Source organism: Chiloscyllium plagiosum, unplaced genomic scaffold (assembly GCF_037043375.1).
Source record: "Chiloscyllium plagiosum isolate Xiang-an unplaced genomic scaffold, Cpla_swu_hap1 HiC_scaffold_4, whole genome shotgun sequence".
NCBI classification, from domain to species: domain Eukaryota; kingdom Metazoa; phylum Chordata; class Chondrichthyes; order Orectolobiformes; family Hemiscylliidae; genus Chiloscyllium; species Chiloscyllium plagiosum.
Window position 1 is genome coordinate 112,701,123 of NW_028270142.1, and position 14,833 is coordinate 112,715,955.

Here is a 14,833-nt window from a genome sequence, read left to right on the forward strand (position 1 = left end):
ATCAGCCGTGATTCTATTGTACAGGTTTGAAGGGATGAGTGGCCTACTCTTGTTCCTTGTTCATATATATCCATAGAACATATAACATTACAGTGCAGTGTAGGCCCTTCAGCCCTTGATGTTGCACTGCCCTGTGAAACCAATCCGAAGCCCACCTAACTTATACTATTCCATTCTTGTCCATATGTCTACCAATGACCATTTAAATGACTGTAAAGCTGGTGAGTCTACAGCTGTTGCAGGCGTTCCATGCCTCTATTTCTTTCTTAGTAAAGAAACATCTTCTGACATCTGTCCTATATCTATCACCCCTCAATTTGAAGTTATGCCCCTTTGTGCTAGTCATCACCATCTGAGAAAAAAGGCTCTCACTGTCCACCATATCTAACCCTCTGATTATCTTGTATGTCTCAATTAAGTCACCTCTCAACCTTCTTCTCTCTAACGAAAACAGCTTCAAGTCCCTCAACCTTTCCTCATAAGACTTTCCCCCCTAGCAGGCAACATCCTAGTAAATCTCCTCTGAACCCTTTCCAAAATATCCACATCTTTCCTATAATGCAGTGACCAGAACTGCACACAATACTCCAGAGTTTTGTACAGCTGCAACGTGACCTCACAGTTCCAAAACTCATTCCCTCTACTACTAAAAGCTAACACACCATCTGCCTTCTTAACAACCCTATCAACCTGGGTGACAACTTTGAGGGATCAATATACCTGAACACCGAGATCTCTCTGCTGATCTACACTACCAAGAATCTTACCATTCGCCCAGTACTCTGCATTCCTGTTACTCCTTCCAAAGTTAATCACCTCACATTTTTCTGCATTAAACTCTATTTATCAACTCTCAGCCCAGCTCTGCAGCTTACCTATGTCCCTCTGTAACCTACAACATCCTTTGGCACTCTCCAAAACTCTACCGACCTTAGTGTTGTCCGTAAATTTACTAACCCATCCTACTACGCCCTCATCTGGGTCGTATATAAAAATGAACAACAGCAGGAACCCAAACCAGATCCTTGCAGGTACACCACTAGTAACGGAACTCCAGGATGAAAATTTCCCATCAACCACCACCTTCTGTCTTCTTCCAGCTAGCCAATTTCTGATCCAAACTGCTAAATCGCCCTCACTCCCATGCCTCACTATTTTGTGCAGTAGCCTTATCAAACGCCTTACTGAAATCCACTTACACCACATCAATGGCTTTACCCTCACCAACCTGTTTGGCCACCTTCTCAAAAACTCAATAACATTTGTGAGGCATGATCCACCTTTCACAAAACCGTGCTGACTATCCCTAATCAACTTATTGCTATCGAGATGATTATAAATGCTATCTCTTATAACCTTTTCCAACACTTTACCCACAACAAAAGTAAGGTTCACTGGTCTATAATTACCAGGGTTGACTCTACCCGTCTTTTTGAACGAAGGAACAACATTTGCTATCCTCCAGTCTTCTGGCACTATTCCTGTGGACAATGACAACATAAAGATCAAAGCCAAAGACTCGACCACCTCCTCCCTGGCTTCCCAGAGAATCCTAGGATAAATCCCATCCGACCTAGGGGATTTATCTATTTTCACACCTTCCAGAATTTCTAACACCTCCTCCTTGTGAACCTCAATCCCATCTAGTCGCTGCTCTCATGGTTCAAATAAATGTAAGAGGAAGACACAAAGTTCTCATGAAGTCCTAGAACAAAGAACAAAAAAAATTTACAGCCCAGGAACAGGCCCTTTGGCCCTCCAAGCCTGAGCCGATCCAAATGTACTGTCTAAACTTGTTGGTCAATTCCTAAGCTTTTGTATCCCTCTGCCCCCCACCTACTCATGCATCTATCCAGACGCACCTTAAATGAATCTACCATGCCTGCCTTTACCACCTCTGCTGGCAACACATTCCAAACGCCCAACACCCTCTGTGTGAAGTACTAGCCGCGTGTATCCCCCTTAAACTTTCCACCTCTCACCTTGAAAGCATGACCTCTCGTTATTGAATCCTTCACCCTGGGAAAAAGCTTGGCTCTATCCACCCTGTCTATACCCTTCATGATTTTGTAAATCTCATTCAGGTCCCCCCTCAATCTCCTTTTTTCTAATGAAAATAAACCTAACCTGCTCAACCTCTCTTCATAGCTAGCACCTTCCATACCAGGCAACATCCTCGTAAACCTTCTCTGCACCCTCTCCAAAGCGTCTACATCCTTTTGGTAATGTGGCGACCAGAACTGTACACAGTATTCTAAATGCGGTCGAACCAATGTCTTGTACAATTTTAACATGACTTGCCAGCTGAAAAACAAGCTGCTGTCCAGCAAAACTATCTGGTCAACAACCTATTGTTTTTCATATTTTTGATGTTGGTGGTGTTTTGCTGAGGCCAGAATGATTATCCATGTTGCCTCCTGACAATAATCACTTAAAAAAATGACACTTTTGAATGTTCAGTGCTCTGTGGTGCTTGGAAGAAGTGTAACAAGGCACTACAAAACAACTTTGTCTTTGTTTTGCAATAAACTCCTTCAGCTTGTTAAATATATAATAATAGAATTTTAAAAAGGACACATACTTGGATTGGAGACCCATCACTATCAATACTTTTTCTTGCATTAAGTTTTATGTTCTTATAAGTTACCCAATAATTTACTTTAATTCCATACTTCAAGGCAGTTCTCCTTTCTGTTCTCAAGTAATTTCAAACTAATGCCAAATTTAAGACATTTTTGTCTTGTGATTTTTTTTTTTTGCCCCATTGAAATTAAGCTGAGATCTTATTTCCAGCTCAAGAGATCTTTGTTCCAATAGGTAGACTTCAAGTTGAAATATTTAACTGATATCAAGCTAAGGTTTCATCTGTTCTCAGATGGATGGTAAAAATAATGCAATGACAGGATCTGAATTAGATAAGGCGGCTCTTATGCACTTATTTATCTCTCAATCAATATCACAAAAACAGATTTACGGAGCATTTACCACATTAGGGCTATATTGTTTGAGCTATATTGCTGTGCAAGATTGCCTACTGCATTCCCTACATTAATTCAAAATCCCTGGTTGCAAAGCACTTTAAAAAGGTGTTCAGAGTTTCTAAAATGTGTAATATAAATGCAATTTCTTTCTTATGCAAGGTGACTAAACTTCTGTGAAAGGCTGCAGTTCCAGTAGTCCACACTTACTTTTGTACCTCGAGGAATTCCAGCAGCTTGGTGTCAGAAAGAAGTTCCAGATGCAGTATTCCCTTCCAGTACAGTGAATCTTCTGTCTCATGGTACAACATATACAGCATGAAGAGATCAGGATAGAACCGTGGCAAGATCAGGGGAAGTGTCACTGTGTAAGCATTTAAATGATCTCTACAGGCAGAAAAGGCAAATGTAAATAAAGATACCTCACACACTCAATTTGATCAGCCATTGAACTATTACTGATGGAAATTAACCTTTCACACTAAATAGGAGAAAGTGAGGACTGCAGATGTTGGAGATCAGAGCTGAAAATGTGTTGCTGGAAAAGCGCAGCAGGTCAGGCAGCATTCAAGGAGCAGGAGAATCGATGTTTCGGGCATGAAGAAGGGCTCATGCCCGAAACGTCGATTCTCCTGCTCTTTGGATGCTGCCTGACCTGCTGCGCTTTTCCAGCAACACATTTTCAGCACTTTCACACTAAATGTCAATATTAATATTTAATACATCACCTCACAATAGTAACAGTTCTAAACATTAAAAGGCACATCTTCAAAGTGATTAATATCTGACAAACAATGGTAGCAGAAACTCTGGAATCATTCAAGAGGCAGTTAGATCCTGGATGTTAAACATTACTCATCGGATGCTTTCTCTTCAGGGAGCAGCGCAAATAATTTTGCTAGCTGTTCAAATATAAAGAGAATGTACATTCTAGTCTGTGCTAATATGTTGATACAAAATGAAATGAAATATTGGCCTTTATCTCCCTATATAATGAGTTTACCAATTAAAATCTGATTTACCTGGTTGTACCTTCAGTAGAGGAATGGTCATTCTCCAGTGACTTGGGCAAGAAGTAGCTGGAAAGTAATTAACAGAAAGACAAATTAAGACTTCTTTCAGAAAAACTAATAGTTTAGAGTTATCGGCCTATCATAGAATTACATGAAGTTGACAACACAGAAATAGGCCATTCAACCCAGCTGATCTATGGTGATGTTTGTATGAAACAGAATTTTCCAAACACAAACTAAAATAAGGAACTGCAAGATCTAGAGATCAGAAACAAACAAAAACAAAATTTGCTGGAGAATCTCAGCAGGTCTGGCAGCATCTGTGGAGAGAGAAACAGAGTAAATGTGACTCTTCTTTCGAACTGGTTCCAGCAATTTCTGATTTTGTTTGTTTAACTCTTATATCTATTCCTCTTTATCCAGTTCACCAGCTTATCTAGTTCTTTCTTTCTCCTTCACATGCTCAGCTACATTTCCCTTAAAATATATGCAAGCTATTCACCTCAACCAGTTGTGGTTTAAAGTCCCATATTCTTACCAGACACTACTTGAGTAAAAAATGCTCTAAAATTCTCAATTTGATTTATTAATGATTATTTTACATTTATAACCTCTGTTTTGGAGTTTCCACCACAAGGTGAAACACTTGCCATATATCTAGTTTATAAAATCCTTTCACAGTCTTAAGCTCCTCCATCAAGTCACCGTTCAGCCTTCCCTATTATCAACGGAAGAGCACAATCATGTTGGGCCTTTCAGTGATTTATTCCTCTGTTAAGGTCGTATCTTTGTAAATCTTTTTTGCATTGTCTACAATTTGTCTGTAATATTTTAAAAATATGGACACTAGAGCTGAGCAAAACTGTCCAACTGTAGCCCAAACAAGGTTCATTCTAAATTTAAGTTTTCTTTTCATTAAAGAATTCAACAAGTTTCCTCATGGGAGACTGGTGTGCAAGGTTACATCCCATGGAATACAGGGAGAACTAGCCATTTGGATACAGAACTGGCTTGAAGGTAGAAGACAGAGGATGGTGGGGGTGGGTTGGTTTTCAGACTGGAGGTCTGTGACCAGTGGTGTGCCACAAGGATCAGTGCTGGATCTAGTGCTTTTCGTCATTTATACAAATGATTTGGACGTGAACGTAGGAGGTAAAGTTAGTAAGTTTTCAGCTGACACCAAAATTGGGGTGTAATGGACAGCAAAGAAGGTTACCTCAAAGTACAACAGGATCTTGAGCCGATGGGCCAATGGGTTGAGGAGTGGCTGATGGAATTTAATTTAGATAAATGTGAGGTGCTGCACGTTTGAAAAGCAAGAGACCTTGGAGTGCAGGTTCATAGTCCCTTGAAAGTAGAGTCGCAGGTAGATAGGATAGTGAAGAAGGCACTTGGTATGCCTTCCTTTTTTGGTCAGAGCATTGAGTACAGGAGTTGGGAGGTCATGTTGCAGCTGTACAGGACATTGGTTAGGCCACTGTTGGAATATTGCGTGCAATTCTGATCTCTTTTCTGTCGGAAGGATGTTGTGAAACTTGAAAGGGTTCAGAAAAGATTTACAAGGATGTTGCCAGGGTTGGAGGATTTGAGCTATAAGGAGAGGCTGAATAAGTTGGGGCTGTTTTCCCTGGAGTGTTGGAGGCTGAGGTCCGACCTGATAGAGATTTATAAAATTATGAGGGGCATGGATAGGATAAATAGACAAGGTCATTTCCCTGGGGTGGGGGAGTCCAGATCTAGAGGGCATAGGTTTAGGGTTTTAGGCTAAAGATATAAAAGGGACCTGAGGGGCAACATTTTTCACATAGAGGGTGGTGTATGTATGGAAAGAGCTGCCAGAGGAAGTGATGGAGGCTGTTACAATTATAGCATTTAAAAGGCATTTGGATGGGTATATGAGTAGGAAGGATTTGGAGGGATATGGGCCAAGTGCTGGTAAATGGTTTTAGGATAGGTTAGGGTATCTGATCGGCATGGATATGTTGGACCAAAGGGTCTGTTTCTGTGCTGTACATCTCTATGACTCTATTTCTGTTCCTTTAAAGTGAAGCAAAGAAGCCAGTATTTATTCTTTTTTTCTGTCAATTATGATTTACATAATTGACAGTTCACATCATTGAGGTAAGTTTCAAAAACCTCATCTGACTGAAAGACCACTTCCTCACTTTTTTCTGTTGGGGTAACTACCTTTAACCATTAGCTATTTTCTGTTTTAACCTAGTCAACTACCCATTCTGCTGATTTCACATTCTCTGACCTTAGACATGGATTCACTGTGTGTTACCTTACCAAAGCCCGACAGGTAGCTCATCAAATAGTGACAGTATTGTACTCCTTTGACTATTTCTTTCTTAAGTCATCTGTTGTGACTTGGAGAATGGATATCAATTTAGGCATTGAAGGTTTCATTGGAACCATCACAATTAGGAAAGATAAATGTAGGGAAATAAATTTGGAGGATCTTTTTCTAAAGTAGACAGGTCTCCATACTCATATGTATTTCCCAACATAAGTCACTGGATAACAATTAAGGTCATTTACCCTGTTGACTGTTCATATCCTTAGGGTACCATTCGCACCACCAAACCCCTGCCCAAATCAAATTCTAATCTCAGGACCTCAAGGAAGACCTTCACCATTATTGGCTTAAAAATCACCAATAGACCAGGAATTAAACAAAGGACTTTCCTAATTATTCCATTTAACTCTGGGTTATCAAAGCAGCCATACTGTTGATTCATTTAAGCTTTCTCCCTCCATTCCACCAACCAATTCAAACGTATACTCTTACTTAGCTGTTAAACTTTGAAGATCCGTTGTCAGGCCACTCCACAATACCATTCCTGATGAAGGGCTTATGTCCGAAATGTCGATTCTCCTGCTCCTCGGATGCTGCCTGACCTGATGTGCTTTTCCAGCACTACGCTCTCCAATCTACTATATTTGTCAATGTTTGGGTAGGAAATGCTCATCTATCCAGATCTTGCCACAGATGTCATAATAACATTACTGATTTCACCCTAATATCATCTTTTTTCCCTTATAGCAAAGCACATGTAGCACACAAGTCCAATTCCCTATCCTTCTTATGCCTATATTGAGAGCTTACTGTTGAAATCATATTAAGCAATACAGATTGATTGAATCTTAAATCAATAGCTAGCTACTTTTATTAGTGAGCAATCTACACTTAAAACTTCTTTTAAAATAATAGCTTGCACAACCAGTCAAAGAAATATTTTGAAAGTTTAACACTGATCTAGCCAATTGAAAAATTTATCAAGGGATAAACATGCCCATGACCAAACAGTTAATGGAAAAGAATGACTATCTGGACTGAAGTAGTTAGTAAAGCATGCCAAGTTTAATACTGACCTTGCTAGCTCAAAGAGTTTCTTAGCATGTGATACAACTTCCTGCTGTGCCATCGAGAGTAACCGTTTATGCATACAGATTCCAGAATATGTCTCCTGAAATACTAGAATTAATGTCTGGAGTAGTTTTCCAAGAGGATGACGAGAAGATGCAAAGGCCTAGAATAGAATGCAAATAGAAAATCCTTTACAAATTCATTTTCTGCTTTTGTCATTTTATTTTCCGTTAATCTTTTAAGGGGGCAGCATGAACAAGAAATTGGCTAAAATAAAGTGCATTTGTGATCCTTGGCTGTATAAATGGAAACCCAAACTAGGAAAGAAAAGTGGTATCATCAAACCTTTATAAGTCACTAGTTAGGCCTGAAATAGAATATCATTTTCAATTATAGTCACCATGGATTTGGCAATTTGCTCTCACTCTTTCATGGAATATGAACTTTGTTGGCAAGGCCAGCATTTCTTGTTCATCCATAAGAACGCAATCATAACAGGACAATTCAGAGAGGAGTTAAGAGTGAGTAAACTCATCCACGACCGAGCTACACATCTTCTTGAATACTCTGAGTCAACAGCGTTGCTGTGGGTCTGGAATCATATCTTCCCTAAATTGCATGAGTGGACTAATTGTGTTCTTAAGGACAATAAATGACTATTTCATGGTCATTTTACTGAGAACAATTTTCACTGCTAGATCTTTACCAGCAGAATTCAAATTCCACCAGCCACTGTCTCCACAACATTAGATTACATCTCTGGATGACATTACCACTGTCCCATCAGATGGACTTCAGAGACACTAGAGAAGCTAAGGTTGTTCTCTTCAAGAACAGAGAAGATTATGGAAAGATTTAATAAATATTTTTAAAATTATGACTCATTGAAACACTATCTGGAAAGTTCTTTCAGAGGACTGGCATGGACTTGCAATAGTATGAATTTCTGTGTTGTAATATTTTGATGTTTAATGTGATTCTATGAAAAGCAGGAGAATCAATGTTTCGGGCATAAGCCTTTCATCAGGAATCATTCCTGATGCAGGGCTTCTGCCCAAAACATTGATTCTCCTGCTCCTCGGGTGCTGCTTAACCTTGCTGTGCTTTTCCAACACCACACTTTTTGAGCATAATTAAATAGATTATTTGAATAGCATCACACTTTTTTTTGTAGGATCTTGAAAATTATCTACATTAAATAAAAACTTATATTTATATAGCAACTTTCACAACTACTCCTGGATGTCCCAAAGTATTTTAAAGCCAACAATGTAGTTATTGAAATGTAGTACTGACATAATGTAGAAAATGTTGCAGCTAATTTGGACACAGTATGCTCTCAAAAACAGCTAATGACCACAAAATCTATTTTTATGATGTTGATTGAGAGATAGATATTCACCAGGATTTCCTGTCTAACTCCCCTCCAAAATAGTACCATGGGAATTTTATATTCACCTGAGGAGACAGAGCACCTCTGACAGTGCAGCATTCCCACAGTGTTGTACTGGGAGGGTCAGCTTAGATTGTTGTGCTCAAGTCTTGGACCCACAGCCTTCTGACAGAGTCTAGAGTTCTACCAACTGAGCTGTGGCCCAACACTTGCATGACAACAGTGACTACACTTCAAAAGAAAAGGAACTTCATGATGAAGGTGCTATATAAATGATAGTTTATTCTTTCCTTGCATAAACCTGTATGGCTTACCTCACTCAGGTACTCCTTCAACTGTTTCCCCTCAGCGTTGTTACATTGGTTTGGCGGGAGAGTCTCAGGGGTGGTACTATTTGATCTAGAAGAATGGGGAATAAGTCATCAAACTAAGTGTCTAAACAAGTGGGTGAGATAACTGGGGTACTATTCTCAGGTCTTAGCCTTTTCACATAAATCAGAATCCAATTTGATTCATAGAATCAAGGTCTCCCTTTTTTTTTTACAAATTATTTATAAATAATGCGTTATTCTCAATTCATATCAACATTCATATATCTGTCCTGTTTGGTTTCTAGCATTCCAGGTTTGCTATTTTCAGTAGCATGTGGCATTGTAAGTAAACTTCATCTCCCAGGATCCACACTGATCCGCTGTGATTCTCAAGAATCTATAGTTTCGGAAAATGGCAAATGCCAGGATCCATTATCTTTCCAATTTTGAATTTTAAAGCCATGAACTGAAAGGCTCCCACTCAATGGAAATGTAATTGTACAAACAAAGAAAATTGTTGCACTTTTCAAATTTATTACAGCTGTAGGAATATTTGGTCTGGTATAATTGCTGGGACAATAGGGAGCTGGTACAGGTACATTTACTCCTTCCAAAAAACTAGAGTAGAACTCCTCATCTCCACTGACAGACCATGTATAACATCAGTTGACTGGTGGAGCCAATGAACATGAACCCCTTCAAAACTATTAACTTAAACAACAAAAGGGAAACAATCTTACCTACTGCAAGACAAAAAATCAAGAGGATCTTCAGTGGAATGTTCCATGGCATTTTCCGCTTCTGCAGTTACTGCCCTGCTGTTCCGATTTTTCTGTCGTTCTCTGTTCTTTGAGTAAAACCCAAGGAAGGATTCCATTGAAGTTTCATCAGAGCCAGAACTAAGGAAATCACTAAATTGGTCGTAGATTCCCAGCCATCGATCTTTAGCTGGGGTTATGTGGCTGCCCAATTGCCTAGAATGGAACAACATGTCGCATGAAATCGCCTCTTACCTTCTCTGCTATTAATAGAAATCCAAAATATTATGTATATTGGAAATATGAAATAGAAACAGAACATGGAGGAAATACTCAGGTCAGACAATGTCTTCAGGGAGAGTGAAAAATAGGTAAAGTTTTAGATCTGATGAATGGTCCTTGGCTGCAACATTAACTGCTTCTCTCTCCATAGTTTCTGACCTCAAGTATTTCCAGCATTTTTCTGTTCTTATACTAAGTTTGCTTGTTTTGTATATCAGCCTTGAAATTCCATTGTTATTTGGACCTGTTTCCAACCAGCACTCCAGCAGGAATCCAGGGAATTATCAAAGAAACAGGATAAAACAACTATGCCAGTACAGAGGAAATGATGAATTGCCATGTTTTGGATGAGACCTTAAACTGAGGCCCTGCGTCTCACATGGACAATCAAGAAATATCAAAATAGTGGCGAGTCAACAATCAATAGTAATATAATTAACGACTGCATTTTCCAACAAGGATAAAAATCACTTCAAAAGAAATTTTTGGGGCTATAAAGTACTGTGGAAAATGAGGTTCTATATAAATGCAAGTTGATGTTTTCTCATAACATAGTTATTTAGTTAATCTATTTGTTTTCCTAAATGCTAATTAGCTTGGTTTTGACTCCCGACACACCCAAAATGTTCAGATTGCACATGCCATAAGTTCTGTTCATGCACATTCGTGAAATGCCTTGCCAGTATCCAAGTAAGCAGAATAAGTATGATCAAATGAGATAGAATGTCATTACTGGCGGTACTGGCTTGTCAACTGGCCACATGCATTTTGCAAATGCATAGTGACAGCATTTCCAGGGTGTCAGGAGACATTCTTAATTAATTTTGACCCAGATTATTTTCTTTACAAGGTTCCTCATTGGCCTGTATTTGCCAGGTTTATCCACTTCCTATTCTGTTTTTTGCTGGCATCTTGTTGGATACAATCCTTTGACACCACTTGATATGTAAGAAATATTGGAAGATTGTGACCAGGACCTTGAAGGTTTCTATGCTCACATTCTTCAGTACCCAAGGATACATGCCATCCAAACCACATTACGTTTTTTACTGTGATCACAGCTAACTTTATGACATTGGCCACATCCTTTACTTCTGTGAAGCCAAATATGGAGTGCTCATTATCTAACCTTCAAGAATGTTTCCATTTTGGTTCCCTAATCAGTCCCTTTCTTCCTTTGACTAGCTGTTTAGTCTTTGTATTTACAGAAGTTTGCATGACCAAATCCTATCTTTTAAATCGATAGGTAATTAATATTTTCAGTTTTCATCTGTGCTTTCTAAGATTGGCATTGATCAAAAACTTGCTCTATTTCATTTTTAATTTACATATTTAGTAATTGAGGATGCTTTTGAATTTAACATCCTTCCTTCCTTATGAGAATCCATCTAAACTGTATCCAAAATATTCCTTTTTCCTTTGAGGACCTCTTACGTTCATTAATTTTGTCTTTAATCTGCCAATTTTTGATAGCAATTTGCCTGGCCCAAACAGAGTGTCTTTACTTTTGACGTTTTCTTCTCCTTTTCTATTGTCACTATAAACCTAATGACATGGTAGATATGGAATTGTTACAATGTAAACAGAATCATTAAGTTGATTCTGTTTCACAAAGTATGCTGCTTTCGAAGTTTGGATAATTTACACTCACATTTTGCTGGTGACCAAAGGGTTTAGTTCTTCTGTGGGTTTGCAGAATGTTCCATTGGCCTTCAAACCACTTCCCCATTTGTTGCTGAACAGTCCCTCTATGATATATCCATTACTAAAGGTGAGCTTTCCCTGAAACATAACAATTGCAAATTAGTCTATTTAAGTACAGGACTGCTTTTATTTTAGCACTTTGATAGAACCAAGTCGTGTGTTGGGCATATAATGCAAACAGTCTGGAGTAACATGTATGCCAGACTGGGTAAAGATGATATTTCTTTCTACAAAGGAGATTTGTGAATCAGGTAAGTTTTCATGACTATGCAGTTGGTCACAGCCACCATCATTAGTACAGTAAAATTATCACTATCATTTCTTAAAGCCTCAATACTTCTCTAATCTCCCACCACATCTTGGATAAAAGGCCAGCAGATCACCCAGAGAAATGTTGTAAAAGCTGTTTCCATATGGTTATAGTATCTCTTAAAAGGTTTACACTGCATATGTAATATGAAATTGTCATGACAGCTTTTGGTGAACTTAATGCCTATATTGGAGAAAGGCCAATGGCACATCAGAAATCTTGGAAGAGTGACAATACGTTCACGACAACCCAAGCTATTTTAATCACAAACCAAGTCAAACTATTACTCCCTGTCCTATTCAAAACATCTCTTTCCATTTCTCATCTCTCAACCTTCAATGTGTGTTATCAATTCAATTATACAAAAACTATTCAAAGCTGGCATTCAGGAGCAATCTGGAAGTAAAACATGGTGAACAAAATGCTATAAACAAGCAGCAGTCTCTCCAGCAGCTGCAAAGAAAAAAAGAGAAGCTATGATCTTCAATGAAATGACTCTTTTACTTTCCCATCATCTAATCCATTCAGTTTGTAGGTCCTGACCACCATTAACTTGCTCAAGTGGTTATTCTATGTTCTTGGTCTTGAACCAATAATAGACTGTGATTGCTTCTGAATCAGTTCACCTGGGATGAACAGCTTATCTTTTTAAGAAAGGTGGAACAGGTTAGGCTCATGTCCACTGGAGTTGAGAAGAATGAGATGGGCCTTAATAAAACAGAAAATCTTAAAGGGACTGAACAGAGTAGATACCTGGAGGATTCCTGATGAAGGGCTCATGCCCAAAACGTCGAATCTCCTGCTCATCGGATGCTGCCTGTCCTGCTGTGCTTTTCCAGCACCACCCTCCAGACTCCGATCTCCAGTATCTGCAGTCCTCACTTTGTTCTACCTGGAGGATGTTGTCTTTCATAGGAGAAACTAAAACTAAGGGATACCACTTAAGAATAAAAAGGTTTTCCTTTCAAGACAGAGGAGGAGACTTTTTTCCCCCAATGTTGTTAGTGTGAGGAATTTCCCAGAAGTGGAAACTGTATCTAAATTCATTCAAGGGTGAGTTACATTTTTGATAAACAGAGAAGACTAAGGTCATGCGGAGCATACAGGAAACAAGAGCAGAAACCTCAACTAGTTCAGCCGTGATCCTGTTGAATGATGGAGCAGACTTGAGTGGCCAAATGGCATACTTCTGCTGTTCATCTTACATTCGGATGACTGAGAGGTCCATCTCAACAAAGTGTCATGTTTTCCTCAGCCATTGCTCATACACTCTAACTGTTTACAATGTAGGCCACAAAGTAACATTGAGTGTTCTTTCCATGAGGCCATTGTGAATAAGCCACATAGCAGAATCACATAGGCCAAACCAAATAGGACTGGCAAGCGTCTTTCTCTGACCAACATTGCTACGTCAATTATGTTTTTATGAAAATTCAACAGACACATTGCCATTTTTTGATGCCAGCTGAGAAATAACCAAATCTATTGAATTTGATTTATCATTTAATTTTAAAATTACAGTGACTGGACTCTAAATCTAGCATCATAACTACCAAGTTACTATATCTATTTACAACAAGCCCCAATGGATGGTCCAACTGCACAGTATTTCAAATTTCCTCTCCAGAAAATTCAAGGCCAGTTGCCATTCTCATATTGCTATCTCAGCTGGATTTACTAGCAACTTGGCTATGGACAAGTTCTGGAGTACAAGGCGTCAGTACAGTTGCTAAGATGTTGTCAGGACTTACAGCCTTTATAGCATTGTGCACTTTCAGATGTTTCTTGATGTCACAACTAAAAGTTGGTGTCTTTGATGCTGGGGATCACAGAGGAAGCCTTGATGGATCATCTCTTTGATACTGTTCGCTGGAGGTTCTTCCAAATGCTTCAGTCTTATTTTTTGCACTGATGTGCTTGGCCTGTCCCATCCTTGAGGATGGAGATAGTTGTGGAGCCTCGGCCTTCAGTGAATTGTTTAATTGCCCACCACCATTCACAACTGGATGTGGCAGGAGTGCACAGCTTAGATCTCATCTGTCAATTGTGGGATCATTTAGCTTTGTCTATTGCATGTGTCTTACACAGTTTGGCAGGTGAGTAGTCCTGTGCTGTATCTTCACCAGGTTGACATCTTATTTTTAGGTATGACTGATACTTTTCCTGACACATTACCTATATTCTTCATTAATCCAAGGTTGAACTCTTGGCTTGATGACAATAGTAGAGAAGAGGTTATGCCAAGTTATGAGGTTACAGATTGTGGTTGAATACAATTCTGCTGCTGCCAATGGCCCACAGTACCTCATGGATGGCCCATCAGGAGTTGCTTGCTCTATTTGAATCCTAACCTATTCAGCACAGCAATAGTGCCTTACAACATGATAGAGAGCATTCTCAAAGCAGGACTTTGCCTCAGCTCCTGGTAATATCACAGACAAATGTGTCTGCTACAAGTAGACATGTAAGGACAAGATCAAGAATGATTTTCCCTCTTGTTGGTTTCCCACCAGCAGCAGTAAGCCCGGTCTAGCAGCTAAACCCTTTCGGACCACGCCAGCTCTGTTAGTTGTGGTGCTACACAATGAAGTTCCCTGCGCAGTGTACATTGTGCATCCTTGCTACCCTCGGTGTTTCCTCCAAGTGATATTCAACATGGAGGACAGGAAAATTCCTTACCTATGTTCAACTTGATTTGATGAGTCAACATTGAG

At 39.2% G+C, this 14,833-nt stretch overlaps 1 protein-coding gene across 2 annotated transcripts in view; it reads right to left on the reverse strand.

Moving 5' to 3' along the window:
• Positions 1 to 14,833, reverse strand: part of LOC122548937 (ALS2 C-terminal-like protein) — a 106,257-nt gene that overhangs the window by 16,896 nt on the left and 74,528 nt on the right. For both annotated transcript variants that reach the window (XM_043687924.2, XM_043687923.2), the window contains exons 18-23: positions 11,757 to 11,887; positions 9,806 to 10,039; positions 9,069 to 9,153; positions 7,367 to 7,524; positions 4,001 to 4,057; positions 3,189 to 3,365 (exon numbers count right to left, since the gene is read on the reverse strand). In XM_043687924.2, coding sequence (XP_043543859.2) covers positions 3,189 to 3,365; positions 4,001 to 4,057; positions 7,367 to 7,524; positions 9,069 to 9,153; positions 9,806 to 10,039; positions 11,757 to 11,887 — 842 coding nt within the window. The remainder of the gene's footprint in view (positions 1 to 3,188; positions 3,366 to 4,000; positions 4,058 to 7,366; positions 7,525 to 9,068; positions 9,154 to 9,805; positions 10,040 to 11,756; positions 11,888 to 14,833) is intronic.